Source organism: Trichechus manatus, unplaced genomic scaffold, assembly GCF_000243295.1.
Source record: "Trichechus manatus latirostris isolate Lorelei unplaced genomic scaffold, TriManLat1.0 scaffold00017, whole genome shotgun sequence".
Taxonomy (NCBI): Eukaryota; Metazoa; Chordata; class Mammalia; order Sirenia; family Trichechidae; genus Trichechus; species Trichechus manatus.
The window spans coordinates 19,503,625-19,525,136 of record NW_004443953.1 but is presented as its reverse complement, the minus strand read 5'-3'; the positions used below and the strand labels follow the sequence as shown (position 1 = coordinate 19,525,136).

Sequence of the window (21,512 nt, the reverse complement as noted above, 5' to 3'; positions counted from 1 at the left end):
TTTGCTTCCAGCCGGAACTTTCTGAACATGGGACAGCTTCACCCATTATTTATCCCACCTATAAATCAGCTGGAGAAATCTCAGGCTGACAGCGAGACAGAGGGTTTTAAACCAGAAGGGGAAGGGTTGGTGGAGAGTGAGCCAGCTCCCAGCAGCTTGCCAGAGACACTTGCTCCACCGAGCATGCAAGATGAGGTCACTTGTTCCTTTCTCCAGGGGAATGAGTGACAGAGACGCAGGCATATGGACCAATGGATACTAAGATTAGAGGGAATGTCCTTAATAAATTCCCCAATGGGAAGCAGTTTTGCTTTCCTTTCTCTCTCTCTCAGAGCATTAGACCAACCAGTCACTGGGAAACAAGTTTTGGTGCCAGAGCCTTCGGTGGGTTCCAAGGACGCTTTTTCTGAGACAGGTACTTTAATCCTCCTGCTTGTTGCTCAGGGTCATTCTATGCGTACTCTGGGGATTTGGGGTGACGAATGGGTCAAAGTGCCAGGACTCACCCACCTTGCTGGCTCACTCCTCTCCTCCCTGGCAGCTGGTTATTCTTAGCCACAGATGTTAGAGCTATTTTGAGAAAGTCACTGGGCAGGGGAGGCTGATATGAAATAGTGAAGCCGGTAAGGAGACAGGTGGCTGCTTTCTACTTCCAGGGAGTCAATGAGGGCTACCCTCCTCAGCCCTGCCAGCACGGCTGTGCCCCTTGCCCAGATCTCTCTCTTCTTTCTGCCCTAACAACCCTGTTCCTTCTCAGCTAGCCAACCCACTGGAGTGCAATCAAGTCAGCTAGCAGCTGTGGAAATGCATATACTGTTTGAGAAATAAAAGTAACACACATTAAGCCTCATTGGGAACTTACAAACCTCATAGTGTGAGAGCTTCATGGCAGAGAGTACTGACAGTCAAGCTTCACAGTGTTTGCCTCCTCACAGCCCCAGCGGTGGGGGAAAGCCCCACCCCCTCCCAAGGAAAGGCAAATTTTTATGTGTGGGTGGCCATGATTTGTACCATGTGACCCAACGCCCTGGGTATTGCTCTTTGGACAGGAAAGGGCAACTGTCGTAAGGGCAGATTTATAGGCTGGTTTATCCCTGTAAGTTGGTCTGATGATAGAGCTTTGTCCAATACGCATGGTAATAACCAACTGAACCCCTTGCATTTTCTCTGCATTTTACACCTGAGACATAACAGAGAGAGTTAGAGTGGGACCAGTAGTGGAAAGGCAAGCCGGGAAGGCAGACAGGGAAGCTGATACTGGAGCAGGGCTCAGTAAACTCCTGCTGCTCAGAGGGTGAGGGAGGGTGCTGAACCTCAACAACCCCCTGGATGCTACACCCTGTGCCAGTCTTCTGGAAGCCCAGCCTAGTGAGGCTCCTGAGAAGTTGGTCTCTTGTATTTCCATATGGACCCTCACAAACAGCCCCTGTTATGAGACAACCTCAGTGTGTCTCTCTTGTTCACAACCTAAAGGGCATTATAAAGTGTAAAAATGGCATGGGGGCATCTTAACTCCTCTAACTTCACAAGGAGGAAGTAGAATCAAAATCAGCAGGTCAAGGCTGATTCCTATGAAGTGGAGGTCAAACATATATATCCACCCTCCAAACTTTTTACCAGTTCTGACACTAACCATCCCTCCCATGGCACTCCCCACTTCTCTGCTATGTTCGATAATTTGTTGCAACAGCCACACGGAACTCACATGATTATGGGGTTTATCAGGGAAGTAACAGGTTACAATTCAGGATCAGGATCAACTCAGGATACAGTTCTTTGGTCAGGACAGCCTCTTCTCAGCCATGTCCACAGGCACACCTCTCTCTGGCCCTTGGCCTCTTGACCCCATGGCTCCTTGGCCTCTGCCCTGCTTGGGCAAGTGTTACAAAGCTTTTTAGCTCCACTAATAATTGCCTGGAAACACCCCACTCCGCCAATAAGCCTCAGCCTGAAGGTGCTCAGCTCTCTCGCTCCACTACCTTCCTGAAGGTGCTCAGCTTTCTTGCTCCATGGACCAGCAAGCCAACTGCTCCATCTCCTGCCGGTCTCCTGGTTCTGCTGCCTCTGCTGCCACCATTTCTCTGCCACTGCTTCTTGCCATCTCTTGCCATCTCTGGTGTTACAGCTCTCTCTGTCTGTCTCCTTATTCTAGGGGGTTTTCACTGCAGGGATCCTGGGTCCAAAGGACAGATTCTACTCCTGACTCTTCTTTCTTGATGGTTGTGAGGTCCCCTCTTTCCAACTCTGGGATGGCTTATTTCAATCTCTTCACTAGGGTCCCATATACCTTATTTACATGGCCCCATCCACACAAGGGTGCCATGCACCTTATTTACATTATTAGCAAGCTATCCAGTCCCCTTGGTGAGCCACAAGCACCTCATTTGCAAAGTCTCACCCAGTCATTTCATGAGAGTTAAAAAGACTGTGGCTAGAAGGGCCATATTAAGTAACTCACTGCACTGCATAAAGAATTCATTTGGTCTGTTTTACAGATAAGAAGCCCTGGTGGTGTAGTGGTTAAGCACTGTGCTGCTAATGTTTGGCAGTTCGAACCCCCCAGCAGGAGAAAGATGTGGCAGTCTGCTTCCGAAAAGATTAAAGCGTTGGAAACCATATGGGGCAGTTCTACTCTGTCCTATAGCGTCACTATGAATCCGAATCAACTCGTGTCAGTGGGATTTTTTTTGGGTGGGGGGAGGTGGGTTACACACAAGAGAGTTGAGGCTAGGAGATCACAGCCACTTCCCAGGTTACAGGACCAGTCCATGACTGAGTCCAGACAGGAATCTAGGTGTCCTTATCTTGAAAGAATGCTCTCCAAGGATGGGGGCAGGGGCAATGGCAGAGGTAGGGAAGATGGGAGGAGGAGCTGGTTTCTGGTGAGAGTGAAGAGCGAGAGAGGAGATGAGCTCAGTTGCACAGACTCTCTGTAATGTCATACTTAAAGCAAGTTTCTAAGCAGCAAGAACTGAACTCTAAATTGCTCATGGGTCATGCCCTCTCAATGACTGCTCCTCAGCGGTTTCTGGGGGCAAAGACTGCAGCTCTGCTGTTCTTGTCTACCTTGCTTACTTCACCAAACCTCCCTATGTTGTGCTCATGGGGAAAAACTGTCAGAGAAGGGGAGCAGAGTGAGAGGAAATCTCCCCTAAAATGCGTACCGATTTACCTGTGTGGGTTCTCACTGGCCAATCTAGGTCCGTTTTCAGCGGATGACTAAAACCCCACAGAGGCCTTGCTGCCCGTACACTGACATTTAATGGGAAGAAGAGCTGAAAGGGATGCTTCTTTTATCCCAAGAGAAATGCGTAGAGGAAGGGTCTGATTTTGAGAGATTGCAAACCTGAGGATAAGGAAAGGAGCTGCAGGGCTAGACTTCTCATTGCGTGGAATAATCCCTCAGCCGGGGTTCATAGACCGTTTTCCCTCCTGACAGGCCCATGGATACGGTGCGGGTTGCAGTTGTCGGCGCAGGCGTGATTGGGCTCTCCACTGCGCTGTGCATTTCCAAACTGGTCTCACCGAGCTCCATCACGGTGTTGTCAGACAAGTTTACTCCTGATACTACCAGTGACGTCGCAGCTGGAATGCTTATTCCTCACGCTTATGCAGGTGAGAGAGATTTCAGCTCCTGTTGACAGAATGGAAATTGGTGGAATTCTTTGTCAATGGAAATTGACAGACTGCTCGATGTGTAACTGTAATACGCAGTTTTAACATCTAAGTTTCTTAGCTGCTGTAACAGAAATAGCACAGCGGGTGGCTTTCAAAGAACAGAAATTTATTTTCTCCCAGTTTCGGAGGCTAAAAGCTCGTATTCAGGGCAGCAGCTAGAGGGGAAGGCTCCCTCTCTCTGTTTGCTCTGGGAGAAAATCTTGTCTTAGGCCCCACGGTTCTCGGGTCCTTGGAGATCCTCACATGTGCTTCTGCCTTTCTCGGCCTGTGCTTCTAATTTCTGTGTCTCCTTGCTCCTGCATCTGTGCTGCTCCTTCTAACTCAGAAGTACTTAGGTTTAGGACACCTACACTGATTTGGCTCGTTAACAAAACAAAGAAAACCTCATTCCCAAACGGGATTACATTCACAGGTACAGGGGTTAGCATTCCAACTCACATTCTGGGGGGACACAATTCAATCCATAACAACATTCCATTCGTTTATCTGTTGGGAAAGGCTCAGTTGTCCTGCAGGAGAAAAACAACCACCAAATATGCTGACCGAGCATTGGTAAAGGTTCTGGTCTTCCCTTAGGGGCTTGAGCTGATGGGGCAGCTGCCATCTTGAATGCTGTCAGTAGTCGTGCCTGGAGAAAAAAAGAGCTCTGGAGGGTCTGGTGTCAGCAATGTGATCATCACTTTTGATCATAGTTCATTGGCAGAGTTAGTCATATGTCCCTGTCCTTCAGAAGGAGGCTAGAAGTGCAATTCTATAAGCTTCCCAGAAGTTGGAGAGCCAGAAGTATTTGGTGAACAGTACTAATAACTACCATTAATAACTACCACAGTAATGGTTACTATGTCAACTCTCTTTCCACTGGCACCAGTAGTGACCATCAAGTTACAAATTGTTTGTAATGGGACTAAAATTATCCTAACTTCTAAGTCAGAACAAAAACAATCAGTCAATGTGTTTTTAGGCCTAGTGACCATCAAGTTACAAATTGTTTGTAATGGGTCTAAAATTATCCTAACTTCTAAGTTGGTACAAAAACAATCAGTCAATATGTATTTAGGCCTGAAGATGCATTGATTGTTCAACATGTGCATGCATTCTTTCTAGTCTATATTCTTCATATGAGGTGGGAAAGGGGGGAAATAGCACCAAACAGAAACCAAAAATCACTTTGTAGGTAATGAGGTATATACTCATTGTCTCGTTCCGTTTTCTTTTTCCCTTTTTTTAAAATCAAAGTTATACATGCACATAGTGTAAATAGTCAACTAGTTTACAGGATTTTTTTTTTAAAACCAGCAATATGGAATATGAAACTTGCCCTGCCCTGTTAATCTGGAAACTCATGTTCTTCAGTTCGGGAAGCAGGCTTAATTACTCAGTTGCTGACTTTTTCCCTTGTGATGTCTCTCTCTCTATCTGGAATTGCTATCAGGCTGAGTCTCTTGGAGGAGTCCTCCAAGTCTCTTAGCTTTTTTTCCCCTCTTGTTTCTACCCCTTTCTCTCTTTATTTTACTTTCTGAGAGATTTCCTCACTTTCATCTTTTATCTTCCTATTAACTTTTTTAAAGTTTCTACTGCAGTATTTTTATGCTATATAATTTTTTTGTTCTCTGAATTGCCCTTTTATAACATCCTATTTGTATTATATGATTACAATATCTTTTCTTCTCTTTTGGAAGATACTAATAATAGTTTTTTAAAAGTTTCTTCCCCTTGTATAGTTTCTGTTGCCTCCAAGTTGTGTCTTTCCATTGTATGTTTTTATCTCCATTTTTCATGTTGGAGGTTTTCCTTGGCTGTGTTGTAATCTTTACCTGTCTGCTGACATTTAAGAGTAGGACCTCAAACAGCTGATGGGAATTTCTGAGCACTTGCTTAGGGCTTGTTGCCTGTGGGCCGCACTGTAGGTAAGATGGCAGGCCGTTTAGTTAGGGAACCACTGATGTCATTATGTTTAAGTCTTGTTTGGGGGGCTGGTCATGTTCCCCAGAGAAGAAGCTTCATGTTTCCTGGCTAGGGAGGGTGAAGTCCTGGCTGCCAGAATTCTAGAAGGTGAAGGGAGAAGAGGGCCAGGGTCTTCACATCCAGTTGGCATGTATTTCCTTAGCCCTTCTGTTTTCAGTGTGGTATTCCTGCCCTCGCCTCTGCTTGATGTTTCCCAGTCCAGAGACCCCCTGTTTCACCTAACAGAGAAAAAACCCATCTTATTCCAGAATAAGGAGGGCAGTCACCTTGGATTTGCAGGTCCAGGAATTCGGTTTTGTCAACATCCATGGAGTTGGTGCATCCCTTGGGAGCTGCTTCACAGGAGCTACACATAAGAGCCTGACGTCCTTTCCAGAATGCTATTTATAGTGGGTAACTTTCATGTGACCAGAGTTCTCACATCCATTTTCCAGGAGCCCCCTTGCTTGCACCAAGCCTGGGTGAGTGGTCAGAAGATTGCCTAGTAGTCATGGAATCATCTTCAAAGAAGGAGGCTCATTTGAGAGTTCATCCAGGCCATCCAGGCCAGAGCTTTCTCTTTGTGCCGAGTAGTAGGGGCTCCTGGACCAATGTCTTTCTCTCTTGGGTGCTGCTAGATAAAGACTTTGATCTTTTCCTTGCACTGATTTCCTAGACTCTATTCAGACGATCCCCAGTGTAAATATCTTTTGTACCTATAAATGTCAATACTGTATGAAGACCATACTTGTCTCACAGGTTATTGTAAGAATTAAGTGACTAATATATATAAAGCATTTAGAACAGTGCCTGGCACATAGTAAGTTATTCTAGCTACAGTTTTCTTTTACTTGCATCGAACCTGAATTAGGTCACCAGACCTGCTATACCTACTGTTGAATTGGAATTGTCTGTTCTTTGGGGATGACTTCTGCAGCATACAAATCTCAGCCATTATTTGGGGACTCTGGGGTGGAAACAGGGGAGTATTTCAATACAGCCCCACTGGAATAAATTGTTGGGGTATAATCCATATGAAGTCTAAGTTAGCTTGATCTGCAGCTTCTTATTTATTTCTTTATTCTAAATCAACAGTCCCCAGTCTGAAATTTTGGAATACAATGTCAAGTCTATGTGGGCACATGTTTAGAGATAGTACAGATACACTACTAAAGAAATATTTATTGGCTCTATAACAAGCCAGTTGTTTTAAAACCTTGCTACTAAAATGTCCTTATTGACCTGAGTGAGGACTTTGTCCAGGAGAGAGATATCTCCAGGTGCCTTTCCAGCTGTACCATGAATCCCAGGGACATCTCTCCAAGCAAAGCTGTCCCAGCATCCTCTTGGTTTCAGTCCCTCATCTCCTTTGTGGCTATCCCCATAGCAGCTCCTTAAGATTACTGGTGGCCTGTTTCTGTTCTGACCCTAGACACTTCCTTATGATCCTTCTGCAGGGATCAGATGGCCACATACACCACCCACAGTTAGATTCATTGGTGCTGCTGGGTTATGCTTGCTCTCTGTGCCCCTACTGGACGCTGTTATTTTTGTGTTTGAACTTTGCCCCTTGTTTCCTCACTGACAGGCCTTGCACCCTTCCAAAAGCTGTCCAGGTCCAACCCCTTGTGTTCTGGCCGGATGCCTGGGGGTTGAGGAGTGCTGCTGACACCCATACTCTTATGGAGAGGTGACGTGTGACCTCCTACGCCCCCTACTGGCCACAGGAACACAACTCTGCACTGGTCCATGATTCCATAGCGTGGAGGGGTGTGGAGGTAATGGCAGCCCTGGTTGGGAAAGCTGGCCTGCCCTTCCCTGGGAGCTCACCTCCACAATGCAGGCCTTGTTTCCTTGTATCAGCAGGGTGAGTTCCCCGGACGTCCCTTTGTCACCCATCATGTTTTCAACCACCCCGCCAACCCCCCCCCCAGGAGACCCTGAGACCTTCCTCCTATGTGTCAACTGTGTGGTCAGCTAGATGCCTCAAGCCATGAACTAACTTATGCTCACGTTGGTCATAAACCCTTTGAGGACCTCTGGAATATACCTGGTCCAAAGATCACCTTCCAGCTGGCTCATATGTCAGATTTGATCCAGTTGGTTGGTTTCTCCTCTGTAGATTAATCATTATCTGAGAAGATGCAGATAGCATGTATCAACATTCAAAACTCTGGTTGCTGATGGATTTTCCACTATGATGTGGTACTTCAAATGTTCCTCCCTGCCTCTTTATTTTTTTCCCAGTTTCTAGGAGGAACTTATCTGAAGTGTAGTAATTACCATCATTTTTCGCCCTGTTCCACTTTGCTTTTTTCCATGACTGTAGACACAGCCATTCATAAGCAGAAGCAATGGTTTAGAGAGACCTTTGATCACCTGTTTGCAATCGCCAATTCCACAGAAGCTGGAGACGCTGGTGTTCATCTGGTATCTGGGTAAGAGAGGAAATAAAAAGTTATTTTAGAATTCCAGTTATCTTAACAGACACTAGAGTTCAACATGAAATATTTATTGAGTGTCTGCTGTGAGCAAAGTGCTGAACTAGATGTGGGAGGAATGAGAAAAAACATTTTAAGCTTTTCTCTGAAGAACTTAAGAAAGACAAGTCATGGTATTCCACTTTTGAACAACACACGACCATTACAGTTTTCATCACAAATACTTTTCTGAGTTTCCTCAAGGAGTATGCACTGATGTGCAAATATGCCTAAGAAATCATACAGCAGATAAACACGGAGATTGGGTTATATGGGGATGGTGTGATGTTGGAATAGGTGCAGAGACCTAAGGTATAGGGACACCTTATTTATTTAGTGTCCTTGGAGAATGAGATGTTCCAAAGAACTAAATTTTGTAGGTCACTAAAGTTACTTTTAAAGTGCTATTTCTGAAATGGCTAGCACACTTCTGCTTGATTTTTAATATCTGATTCCAGGAAACATTCATATTGAAGTGAAAGTGTTTAACATTAACTCAAATTTCACAATTCTAACACCCAATAACATTTAAAATATGACAATACCTTCCTAAACAGAAATTACTAAACATTCTATCACTTTTAATTTATGTCTCTGGGTCATCATATTAGCATGCATCATTATCCTGTGCGATAACACAGTGATAACACAGAAGATCAGAGGGATGTTTGTCTTTTGCTAAGTTCTCAACACCACTGCGTTTTTTGGTAGCATGATGTCTGTTTAAAAAACAATGATCCTATCTCCTCTTTTGAGGTCAGGCTGCCCGGTAACACTCTCTGCCAGTGTACATGCTTGCATCAGGCTGATTTCTACCCTTTCCCTCTTCTTCACCTCCCTTAACCATCAGAGACACCAAGATGATGTTGACATTGTTACTTTCCCGAAAGTTCCTACTCAAAGTATTAGCTTTAGCTTCTCCACCTTCAGAAGGTGGATCGACAGTTCGCTATAACCATTCCCAGATCCAGCTGATGAACCACACAGAAAAATTGTTGTCATTGATTTATGGTCACATTTGTTTTTGTCCAACACAAATATGACCCCGTCCTAGTCACAAACTTTGGCTCTAAGTAATTTTGGAAACACTTGTGTTCAAAATTCAAATGTACTTTTAAGAGAAAGAATTTACCAACATTGTGGTTATTAAAAAGGGTGTGTTTCAAGCTATTCTAAAACAGAGTCATTTATTTCCTGAAAATGAATGATTTTTATCCCACTTGCTCCCGAAAAGGATCTGAATCTGTCAAGCAAGGACAAGGACACAAACATCCTGTCTTTGGAATAAGTCTATAGCCTTATTCATCTGTGCTTTCATTCATTCATTCAAAATGATTTGTTGTGCATTCACCAGTGTCAGGTACTCTGCTAGGTATTAGGGATCTAGCAATGAGCAATTTAGTGCCTGGTAATATAAACCTGTTGTTACCGAGTCAATTCCAACTCGTGGTGACCCCATGTGTTACAGAGTAGAACTGCTCCATAGGGCTTTCTTGGCTGTGATCTTGGTAAATAATAGACGTTCAATAAACATGTTTTTAGTTAATTTTGTCCTGCCTTCATGTAGCTTATAGGCTGTAGGAAATGTCCTAAATCTAATGAGTTTCAAATGGAACATGAGTTACTAAAGGAAAGAGTGTAAGGGTGCTATGGAAACATACTTCTGGAGAACTAACTTGTTCTGAAAGGTTAAGAAAAGCCACCCAGAAAAAAGTGATGTTTTGGCTGAGGCCAGCTGGATATGTATAAGTACAGATAGGTATGTTGTAGAGGTGTAGGGGAGCAGGGACAGGGTGGGGACAGAGGAGATGGCATTCCAAGTAGAGCAACAGCAAGTACATACATAGACCTGGAGCCTAGGGCGACTGGTATGTTAGAGGGACTGGAAAAGGTCCAGGGTAATGAGAAGTCATTGAGGGGTTTTACACAGTGATATAACCATCCATTTGCTTTTCAAAAATATTCTCTCTGTAGTGTAGAGAACAGATTTATTGGAAGAGTGATGATGGTGGGCGAGACTAGGTGTTGATAGTGGCAGCAGAGAGTGAGTGGATTTAAGAAATGCTTGAGAGATTTGATGGGATTTGATGATTGATTGCACATGGAGGGTAAGAAAGTAGAACAATTCAAGGATGATTCTCAGGTTTCTGCCATTAACATCTGCGGGTGTGGCTGCCATTTTCTGAGTTGGGTAAGACTGGGGAAAGAGTAGGGGATAGATGTATGAGACATCTAAGTAGATCTATCCAGTGGGGAGTGGATCCAGTGGGGCAACATGGGTCTGGATGTGTTTTTAGAGCTCAAGAGAGAGAACAGGGCTGGAGATGCAGCCTTCCCATTGTTTGGCCTATACTCGTTGCCATTGAGTCGATTCTGACTCATAGCGACCCTGTAAGATGGACTAGAACTGCCCCATAGGGTTTCTAAGGAGCAGCTGGTGGATTAGAACTGTCAACCTTTTGGTTAGCCGCTGTAACTCTTAACCACTGCGCCACCAGGACTCCTGCTTGGCCTATAGGTGGCGGTGAAGATGCGAAAGATGGCAGTCTAGCTCAGGGAGAGTATAAAGAGTATGAGACCGGAAGAGGGCCGAGTGCAGAGTCCTATAGCACACCACATTCACGCCTTCCACAGGGACTGCTTTGTTTTCTTGTTTCTTAAATACTATTTTATTGTGTTTTTGGTGAAAATTTACACAGCAAGTTAGGTTCCCACTTGACAATTTCCACACAAATTGTTCAGTGATATTAGTTACATTTTTCACAATGTGTTGTCAACATTCTCTTTAATTGTGTTCTGGTTGTTCTGTTTCCAATGCTCTAGCTTCCCTGCCCCCTTATCATCTCATCTTTGCTTTAGAGTAAATGTTGACCTTTTGGCCTCATACAGATGGTTTTTTAGTACAGCACCATACTTATGGGTAATATCCTTTATTTTGTGTGCCACGATGCTGTTTCACTAGAAGGTGATCTCAGGGGACAGTTTCAGTTCAAGGTGTAAAGAGTGTCTCAGGGCAATAGTCTCAGAGAGTCCTCTGGTCTCAATTGGTCCGGTTAGTCTAGCCTTTTTTAAAGAATTTGAGTTTTGGTCTAGATTTTTCTCCCATTCTATCCAGGACCATGTATTGTGACCCTGGTCAGAATTGTGCAGGGACTGCTTTGAATGAATTACTTAGAGATATAAATTCTGGTACATCAATTACCACATCATTAACAACATAGTGGAGCCCTGGTGGCGCAGTGGTTAAGAGCTTGGCTGCTAACCAAAAGGTTTGCAATTAGAATCTACTAGCTGCTCCTTGGAAACCTTACGGGGCAGTTCTACTCTGTCCTACAGGGTAGCTATGAGTCAGAATTGACTCGATCACAATGAGTTTGGTTTTGTTTTTGACAGCATGGACAGTGCTCAAATTATTTCCTTTGCTATTTTAGAGCAACCATAAATTGCTACATTTATTCCTATTGACAACGACAACCCAATACTTACATCTAGCAGCTACTGGCAGCACTATTACAGGCTTCTTGTTTACAACAATATCATTCTAGCCTCATCTATCTTGAGCCATGCCAATTACTTAATGATAACAGGGCTTTTCTTGACAACCCTTGCCTTTGCTCTAGTCCTAAAGCTAAACTTGATGACCTACAACTTCATTTATAATTCATGTCCCCTGCTTCCAGCACTTCCCCCATTGCTCATCCCAATGTACAGACTTTGTTCAGATTTGAGGCTTACCGTTAACCTTTTGGAAACCCTTGTGGCATAGTGGTTAAGAGCTATGACTCGATAGCAACGGGTTTGGTTTTTTGGTTTTGGTTAACCTTTTGATGCTTTGCTTACAATTTAGGTGAAACATTGTGCAAAATAGAAAATCCTCTCCTTTTTCTTTTAAGAAAAAGAGAACTAAATTCAATTTTTAAAATACATACTTCTTTAAAAATGTCTTATTCCACAAATCATGAAAAAAAAATTTTTTTATTGTGCTTCAGGTGAAAGTTTACAGAGCAGATTAGTTTCTCATTAAACAGTTAATACACAAATTGTTTTGTGACATTGGTTGCCAACCCCATGATGTGCCAACACTCTCCCCTTCTCCACCCTGGGTTCCCTGTATCCGTTTGGCCAGTTTTCCTGTCCCTTCCTACTTTCTTGTCTTTGCTTTTGGGCTGGTGTGCCCATGATTCTCGTATACATGACTGAACTCCGAAGCACGTCCCTCACGTGTGTTATTGTTGGCCTTATAGACCTGTCTAATCTTTGGCTGATGGGTGACCCTCAGGAGTGACTTCGGTACTGAGTTAAAAGGACGGTCGCTATGAGTCGGAATTGCCTCGACAGCAATGAGTTTGGTTGTTTTTTTTTTTTTGGAGGCCATACTCTCGGGGTTTCTCCAGTCTCTGTCAGACCAACAAGCCTGGACTGTTTTTTTTTGTTTTGTGAATTTGAATTTTGTTCTACATTTTTCTCCCACTCTGTCTAGGAACAAATCATGAACATTTTAAATTTAACTGTTGAGCTATCGGAACCCAAGAAAAGGGAAGAAATAGATAATTTTTTTTTTATGTTTATAGGAAGTATATTTTTTAAATGCTTTGAAGAGAAAAACACATAGAACTGTAGAACGAAGAATGAAGAGTGATGTGAATTATGGATTTTAGTTAGTAATAAAGTATCAATATTGGTTCATCAATTGTAACAAATGTACCACGTGAGTGGTAATAGTGGGAGAAACGGTACAGGAGGAGAGAGATATAGGAACTCCCTGCACTTTCTGTGTAATTTTTCTGTAAACCTAAAATTGTTCTAAAAAATAAAGTGTACTAAAAAAAAAAAAATGCTTTGGAGAATAGCACAAGGAATTCACTAGCCAAGTATTATTTCATCACAATCCAGGAAATTTCTCCACCCAATATGTTTGAGTTGGCAGATATTTCGAAATCTTCCTGCTGAAGAAGTGCCATTCTGGGCTGACGTAGTTCTGGGATTCCGAAAGATGACTGAGGCTGAGCTGAAGAAATTCCCCCAACACGTGTTTGGCCAGGCTTTTACGACCTTGAAGTGTGAAGGCCTTGCCTATCTTCCCTGGTTGGAGAAAAGGTCAGTTGAAATGGCTCTTTACTGCTTTCTTTTACTTGTCATAGCCACAAGTTAACGTCATAGCCATTCATAAAATACATGTTGAAAATTCCCCGTGGTCCTTCAGAGCTCTTTTGCATTGTCTTTTCATTCACAAGTGGTTATTGTTGTTGTTGTTAGGTGCCATCAAATGGATTCCGACTTATAGTGACCCCATGTGACAGAGTAGAACTGCCTCACAGGATTTGGTGCAGTGGTTAAGAGCTGGGCTGCTAACCCAAAGGTCAGCAGTACAAATCCACCAGCCGCGCCTTGGAAACCCTGTGGGGCAATCCTACTCTGTCCCATAGGGTCGCTACGAGTCGTAATCGACTCGACAGCAACGAGTTTGGTTTTTTGGTTTTGTTTAACCTTCATGGGAGCAGATTGCCAGGTCTTTCTCCCACGGAACCACTTGGCTAGATTCAAACTGCCAGCCTTTCTGTTAGCAGCTGAGTGCTTAACTGTTGTGCCATCAGGGCTCCTTCACAAGTGGAAGTGCTATGTAAAACAGTCTCAAGACAGTGCTTGTGCCTCAAGGAGTGAGCCCTACTGCACCCTTAGTAACATTTTCGACTTGTAGGTGCACCTTGTAGGTCTCTGTGTGGTGCAAACAGTTTGTGCTTGACTACTAACTGAAAGACTTTAGGTCAAACCCACCAGCAGCACCATGGGAAAAAGGCCTGATGACCTGTTTCCACAAAGATTACAGTCAAGAAAACCCCAGGGAGCAGTTCTACTCTGTAATACATGGAGATGCCATGAGTTAGAATCGACTCGACACAATGGGTTTGGTTTAGGTGCAACTTGATGCGCAGTTTTGTTTTTTTCTCCCAGTGTTGTTAGTTGATGTAGAGTTGGCTCTGACTCATGGTGACCCCATGTACAACAGAACAAAATGCTGGCTGGTCCTGCACATCCTCACGATCCCTGGCATGCTTGAGTCCACTATTGCCTCTGATCTCTGGGGGCTCTTTTTCCAGCACTATATCAGGCAATATTTTGTTGTGATCCATTGGCTAACTTTTGGAACTAGATTGCCAGGCCTTTCTTTCTAGTCTGTCTTAGCCTGGAATCTCTGCTGAAACCTGTCCACCATGGGTGACCCTACTGCTATTTGAAATACCTGTGGCATATCTTCCAGGATTATAGCAGCACACAAGTCACCACGGTACGACAAACGGTATGACAAACTGACAGATACCAAGTTCAGCCAAAAATATCTTCAACTTGCATTTTGGCTTGGTTTTCAGGACTCCCTGTTTCCAGTTAGTTAGGAAACTGGGCAAGGTACATCAAAAAATTTCTCTTTAGTTTAGTTTGGAAATTGCAGATGTGTTGAGAGTTGTGAAGCATTGGCTCTTTCTGTCCCCAAATGTGTATCTTTGGTAGATTGATAGGAACAATGTAAATTATTGTGTAAATGTTGGGAAAACCACTCGAGGCAAGCAGTAACAATAATGACCTGGTCCCGGTATTTAAATGTAGGACGTACGATTATTGATTCATATATTTCATTAATTCCACAAATCTTTGTAGAGCACGTACTATACATATGCCTGGCACTGTGTTAAACTGGGGTCAGAAAAGAAGGATAAAATATGACTGCTTGTCTTAAGGAATTCATTGTGTATTGGGTGGTTTTATTTAGATTCCTAACATTTGATTTATCATTTTCTCTTCTGTCTTTTTCTCTCCACACACACACATATCTTTTCTCAGAACTGTTTAAGTTGCAGACATGATGCCCTTTCATTCCTAAATGCTTCCATGTGTGTTCCCTAAGAACAAGGACATTCTCTTACATAAACACGGTGGTGTTGTTTTTGTTGTTGCTAGGTGCCATCAAGTCGATTTTTGACTTGTAGCAACCTCAGGTGACAGAGTCAGATTTCCTTATAGGGTTTTCTAGGGTGTAATCTTTACAGAAGCAGATTGCCAGGTCTTTCTCCCATGGAGCTGCTGGGTGGGTTCAAACCACCAACCTTCTGGTTAGCAGCTGAGTGCTAAAGATAGTACTATGATAAAAATCAAGATATTTGTATTGATATAGTACTTTAATTTATGGACCTTGTTCATATTTCACCAATTGTGCCGATAATGTCCTTTATAGCAAATATATACCTACATCCCCCCATCCCCATCCATGATCCAATCCATGATCACACACTGCATTTAGTTATCATGTCCTTTTGGTCTCCGGTTTGTATTGATCTTTTAGGATCATCACAACTGTGAAGAGTACAGATCAGTTGTTTTGTAGAATGTAGGCTTGGAAAGTGGGTAAGGAATATAGGGGTCCTGGGTACACAGAATATGGATTAGAGGTGAAGGGAGAGGGTCTTGACTGGGTGCATCTCTTGGCCTCACATACTCCTTGTCCCACAGGGAGGGCACGCTGCAGGAGGCCAGAGCGGGGTCCTCTGGGTTGTCCAGTTGAAGGGCGATACAGCTTAGACTAGTGAGGGTAAGTTTTGAGTCCTAGTAATAGTCTTGAGCTCATAGGTAATCACAGAGAGGGGGGTATGAAGTGTTTCTCCCAATCTTTCGCTGAAGCAATGCATATAAAGTCTAGAAATAAGGTTTAAATGGCAGTTCTTCCTGGGAGAGAAGGCATATTGCTTTCATTTTGCTTTAAGGGACAAATAGTTGATAACGTCTTTGTGAGATGGGGACATTTTTGATGAGGCAAAGAAAAGGTGTAAAGGCCCAGGACACCTGAAGAGGTGGCAGAAAGGTGTCACTGTGGCCCAGGGGTTGGAGGAGTGGAGAGCAGGGAAGCCAACTTCACCCCCAGTCACCTTCTCTTATGACCTTCATAAGTCTCCCAGTTGGCCTGGGGCTGCCCTGAGTGGTCAAAAGCTTTCTGTCTGGGGTAGGCGTGGGGAGTCCCATGGTGGGTTGGGGGATCCCCATGCAGGACCGAGTGAGTACCAGTCCCCAGCCCTGCTTTGCACCTGTGTGGCCACCGTCCATTCATCCATTCTGCTCTCCCACTCTTGCTCCCATGCATTAGCTTAGGGACAACCCTTAACCATTTCATACAGAAACAAATATTATCTGAACAATTTCTTCTTCCCAGTTCTGAAGTATCACCTTCTAGAAAATAGGCCACATATTTTTGTATTAACCTTATTTTCAGGCCTAACCTCTAATGGTGGAATGAAGGTCTTGGACAAACCCCCACTACCCTCTCATTAGTTGTAAGCCTGACCCGCTGTCAGCATTTTACTCTGCTGTCAGCATTTTACTCTACTTAAAATAACCTTGAGTAAGTAGTACTCAGTGCCAGTGGAGCCACCTCCTGACTGTAATGCCATAGTCCCTGATGACTAGCCAGACGGGTTTTGTGCCTTGGAACAAGCTGCTTCCTATTTGTATGCAGATTATAGGAGTCAGAGAGAAGAGGACTGAGGAGCTGCTCAGGGGAGGCCTTTCTTCATCATGTCCACCATGACGGTAGGCTTAGACGGAGGTACACACAGTCTACTGCGGGAAAGCCATGGAGGGGAATGCTTGTCCCAGCAACACCTCCATCTGCCCCTTCAGCGCCGCTTCTCTCCTCCCCCTTGTGTCCTTGATACCTTCGTCCTTCTTCCTGCCTCCCAGCGTCGGCTCCCACCCCCTTAGATAGCACACAGACACCGCACTCTGTGGAGACACCCCTCTTTGTGGAGATTAGCAGTTTCCTTCCTTCCCTCAAGGTCCCTGGGTGGCCCAAACAGTTTGTGCTAGACTGCTAACCTAAAGGTTGGTGGTTTGAACCCACCCAGTGGTACCACAGAGGAAAAGGCATGGCAATCTGTTTCTGTTAAGATTACAGCTACCTGGGGACCATGGTCTCGGTGGACATATAGGTCAATTGTCATAATATAGTTCATAAGAAAATGTTCTATATCCTGCTTTGGTGAGTAGTGTCTGTGGTCTTAAAAGCCTGCGAGCAGCCATCTAAAATACATCTATTGGTCCCATCATGTTCGGGGCAAAAGAGAATGAAGGAAACCGAAGACGAGGAAAATTTCAGTCCAAAGGACTAATGGACCACATGAACCACAGCCTCCACCAGCCTGAGCCCAGAAGAACTAGATGGTGCCCGGCTACCACCACCCACTGCTGTGACAGGGATTACAATAGAGGGTTCTGGACAGAGTTGGAGAAAAATATAGAACAAAATTCAAATTCACAAAAGAAGACCAGACTCACTGGTCTGACAGAGACTGGAGGAACCCCCGAGACTGTGGCCCCTGGACACCCTGCTAACTCAGAAATGAAGCCACTACAGAAGTCCACTTTCCAGCCAAAGATTAGACAGGCCTATGAAACAAATAATGACACATGTGAGGAACGTGCTTCTTAGTCCAATCAAGTATACAAGACCAAATGGGCAACACCTGCCCAAAAGCAAAGACGAGAGGGCAGGAAGGGACAGGAAACCTGGACCAACGGACAAGGGGAACTTAGGGTGTAAACGGAAAGGGGGAGAGTGCTGACACATTGCAGAGATTGCAACCAATGTCACAAAAACAATTTATGTATAAATTTTTGAATGAGAAACTAATTGGCGCTGTAAACTTTCACCTAAAACACAATAAAATTTTTTAAAAAAGAATTACACTTAAGAAAACCCTGTGGAGCAGTTCTACTCTGTAACACATGGGATCGCCATGAGTCACAATCCACTCAACAGAAGCTAACAACTCCTCCCCTCAGAACCTGGCATCTGCCAGATGAGCAACATGGTGGAGGAAGAAGACCACAGGCCTGCTTTCCTCCTTCAGGAGCCTTGTGGAGCAGGCCTCCTCTAAGCCCAAGATAAGCCATTCAGGGCCAGGATTTCAGACCAGGCAGAAGGCAGGGCAGCGTCCTGGTGAGGAGGTGGGACCCTCAGGACTCACTCTGTGGGCAGCCACCCACTCTCCTCTATCTGGAGCCGGCCCAGCTGGGAAGCCACACAAGCCCTGCTTGTTCCCCACACTCAGGGTCTATTTTGCTGTCTCCTACGCCTCTTCTACACAATGTGAGTGTTCAGCCTGCAGTGTTCAGACTCAAAAATGAGCATTTTACTCAGCGAGGCACATGACAATGGCTTCAACCTATCCTTCTGAAATAAGGTAAACTTCCTGGAAAATTTATTTATTTATATAGTTTTACCACAAATTAGGTCTTTAGCGTTTTTCAAAGAACTAAAGGGATCGCCTTTCTGTCCAAAAAAAAAAAAAAATCAATGCCCAGTATTATCTAGAACAGAAAAGTCCTCAGAAATTTAATCACCTATGCAGATCATATTTTATATCTTCAGCCAGTAGAGTCATATTCTGCTGCTTTCTACTTGCCTCTTCCAGGAAATGAATCACAGAGGCAATAAGTCAGCAGAGCACCTAAATAAATCATCACAGAGGGACCAGGACTGTCCTGCCTTTGATGACATCCAGAAAGCTGTTTCTGCCCAAAAGGCCCTGTAACACAGGCACACTGATCTTTCCCAGGAGGTCAGTGCCTTTTCCCATGGCCTTAATAAGGCTCCATGCTGACCACAGCACCCACCACACTGAGATTCTCTCCCTGAACTTTCCTGTGCGTTCATATTTAGTAAGTCCTCTCTGTTTCTCTGGGAGAGCCCTCTACCTCCCATCTCTTTCTTCTGTATCTTCTGTTCTGCATGGCCTGACTTGGCAGCCAGGTATTGTACATGAGAAATGTGACAGGCTGTCACACGTCCAACTTTCAAAGTCCTCAGACACAAGGTGTAATGTAAGCACTCCCCTTTCTCCCTTGCTATGCAAAGATGAAGTGAGAGGGTGCCAGCGAGGAAACTGGAAAAGAGGTGGTGTTTGTTTTTTCTGATGATGGCAACAAGGCTAGTAGGGACTGACATATGGGGTACAGTACTCTTGGGGGCTTCCCCCGGGGCCTCAGTAGCTTCCCAAGGCAGCTGCAGAGTTGAACTTGTTACATACAACCCCACCTGTCTCTCCAGAACCACCCTGGGCCTCATCTATACCCCCTTCCTGGAAGGGAGTGGAAGCCGCTCCATGCCTTAACAGGGCTTAGAATGACTGATACATGAGTTCATGGAGTGGACAAGGCAGGGATGAATATTCTTGGAAAGAATGAAATAGGATGTAGTTTACTTTATTCAGGTTTGCATTGCAAGGGAATGAGAGAGGAATATGATATTCAGATGAGATAATGTCAGTTCAAAGTTAGACTCGTTGTTAATTGCCTCTGAGTGGACTCCAACTCATGGCAACCTGATGCATAACAAAACTGAACATTGCCGTCTCCTGTGTCATCCTGATGGTTGGTATGTTTGAGTCCACTGTTGCAGCTATTGTGTCAATACAGCTCATTGAGGATTTCCCTTGTTTTTGTTGGCTGTCTACCAAACATGTCCTTTTCTAGCGATTGGGCTTTCCTGGCTGTAATCATTAGACTATATATATTTAATTGCTTTGTAAACCTAAAAAAGTATTTAAATTTTTTTTAACTATTATAAGCTATTTTAGGTATAGCTAGATTAAGTGTCATCATAAAGTATCAGTGGATTGTTTCCATGAATCTGTATGCATAGAACTACCAACTGAGGTTTTAAATTAGTTTTCCTCTTTTTTCCCCATTTTCAGACAAATAGACTAAAAATACTTATTTTCTGATCACTGTTAGTAAGGCATTATGTTTCAGATTTGAAGCAAGGAGTACTTTTTTATTGTCTGCTGACACTATGTCTAATAAATTCTTTATCTAAAATATCTCAGAGTCAGCCTGACCAGGGATGGATTACCCGGTAAGCAAGGTACACGCGAACTTACTTGTGCTTACTTACTAATCTGTAGTGCATAATTTCACCTGTTTGCAAAAACCCATGTGAAATTGTGCACGGTGTGTACCTTTGCTTACTGTAAGCCTGTGCGTACCTTGCTTACTGGTTAATCCGCCCCTGAGCCCACCCCTCTAGTTCTTTAATCATTGTCCTGGTCCCGGCAGCCCTCCATTCGCTCATCTTCAGCAGTGGCTTCCTAGCGCTTCACTGTTTCTCCCCTCGCGTCTCCAAGCTCTTCTCACATAGTGACTCAAAAATGCAGTGCTGTTTTCCTCACTCCAACTGACTTTAAAACAGAGATCCCACCTCCGTAGCCACCAGTCTTTCCAGGCGTCAGAGTACAGCTGGGCTCCAAGCTGAGGTGGGGAGAGATACCCCGTCCCAGCTCTGAATCCCTGGGCCCCAACGCAGCCCTGCTTGCACCTACAGTCTTCCAAACTCTGACTCAGTCCCCTCTGCCTCTGGCCCTCGCCCTCTAATGGAGGACACTCCAGTTCAGTCTGCGTGGCCAGCTGGGGGACGGACGCCACGCCATCCGCTCCTTTCTGCGCCCCTCCTTGGCGGAGACACTGATTTTCCACAAGCAATCTGCTCTGCAGAGAAGCAACTCTCTTCCAACAGAGAATCACTTACATTCTCACCCTAGAGTCGTCTTAGAGCCTTACCAAAAACCCACTGCTATGGAGACAATTCCGAGTTTAGAGCCTTGAAAGAGTTTTTACTTTATGTTTGCATAACCCAGAGGTCTATTTGGATAATATTCCCCGAATAAAGGTACAAACGATCTGCTTCAAAGGCGTGCTAAAATTTACCTTTGGCAAAGGTAGAAATTTTAAATGGAAAAAAAAAAAAAAAAACAACATTTTCCCCCAGCTTCTACTCATCAAGTTCCAAAAAACACTTTGGGTCTAAGTTTCAGCAAGTGAATTCCAGGCGCGGATGGATTCTAGGGCAAGACCTTGGCTGTGATGGGTTAGTTCTGCCTCCGGGACCCCTCTTCTGTCCCTGCTGGGCTGCACCCTCCCTCCTTCCGACCTCCCACTTCAGCGTCAGCTCCTCCCCCCTGCAGCCCTGTCCCCAACGTCCCCATCTCCAGTGCTGCTGCCAAAGCAGCTTCTCAGCATCCCCGTATCTTTGCACCCGCACTCGCTAGGGATCCTATACTTCAATGCTCCACCGCCCAGAGTCTCCACCCTAGAGCCCTAGCCTCCTTATTTAGGGCTTTCCAGACTCCTCTCTCGCCACTCTTTGGCTGAGGCAGATGCTGGGAATAGAGTGTAAGAATTGCCTCTAGTCCCAAGAGAGAAGAGATGAGGGGTCTCCCCTTTGCTCCTGGGAGGTGAAGTGTGTGTGTGTGTAAAGAAGTGCTCAGTGGAGACTTCATCAGCCTGAGACCAGAAGAACTAGATGGTGCCCGGCTACCACCAATGACTGCCCTGACAGGGAACACAACAGAGAGTCACAGATGAAGCAGG

General features: G+C 44.5%; 1 protein-coding gene across 1 annotated transcript in view; it reads left to right on the top strand.

Annotated features, from left to right (window-relative positions):
• The first annotated feature begins 341 nt into the window (after window positions 1–341).
• Window positions 342–21,512, top strand: part of DDO (D-aspartate oxidase) — a 26,856-nt gene continuing 5,685 nt past the window's right edge. Inside the window, exons 1-4 of the mRNA XM_004372463.1 lie at window positions 342–415; window positions 3,440–3,615; window positions 7,952–8,060; window positions 13,023–13,199. Coding sequence (XP_004372520.1) covers window positions 3,444–3,615; window positions 7,952–8,060; window positions 13,023–13,199 — 458 coding nt within the window. The 5' untranslated portion in view covers window positions 342–415; window positions 3,440–3,443. The remainder of the gene's footprint in view (window positions 416–3,439; window positions 3,616–7,951; window positions 8,061–13,022; window positions 13,200–21,512) is intronic.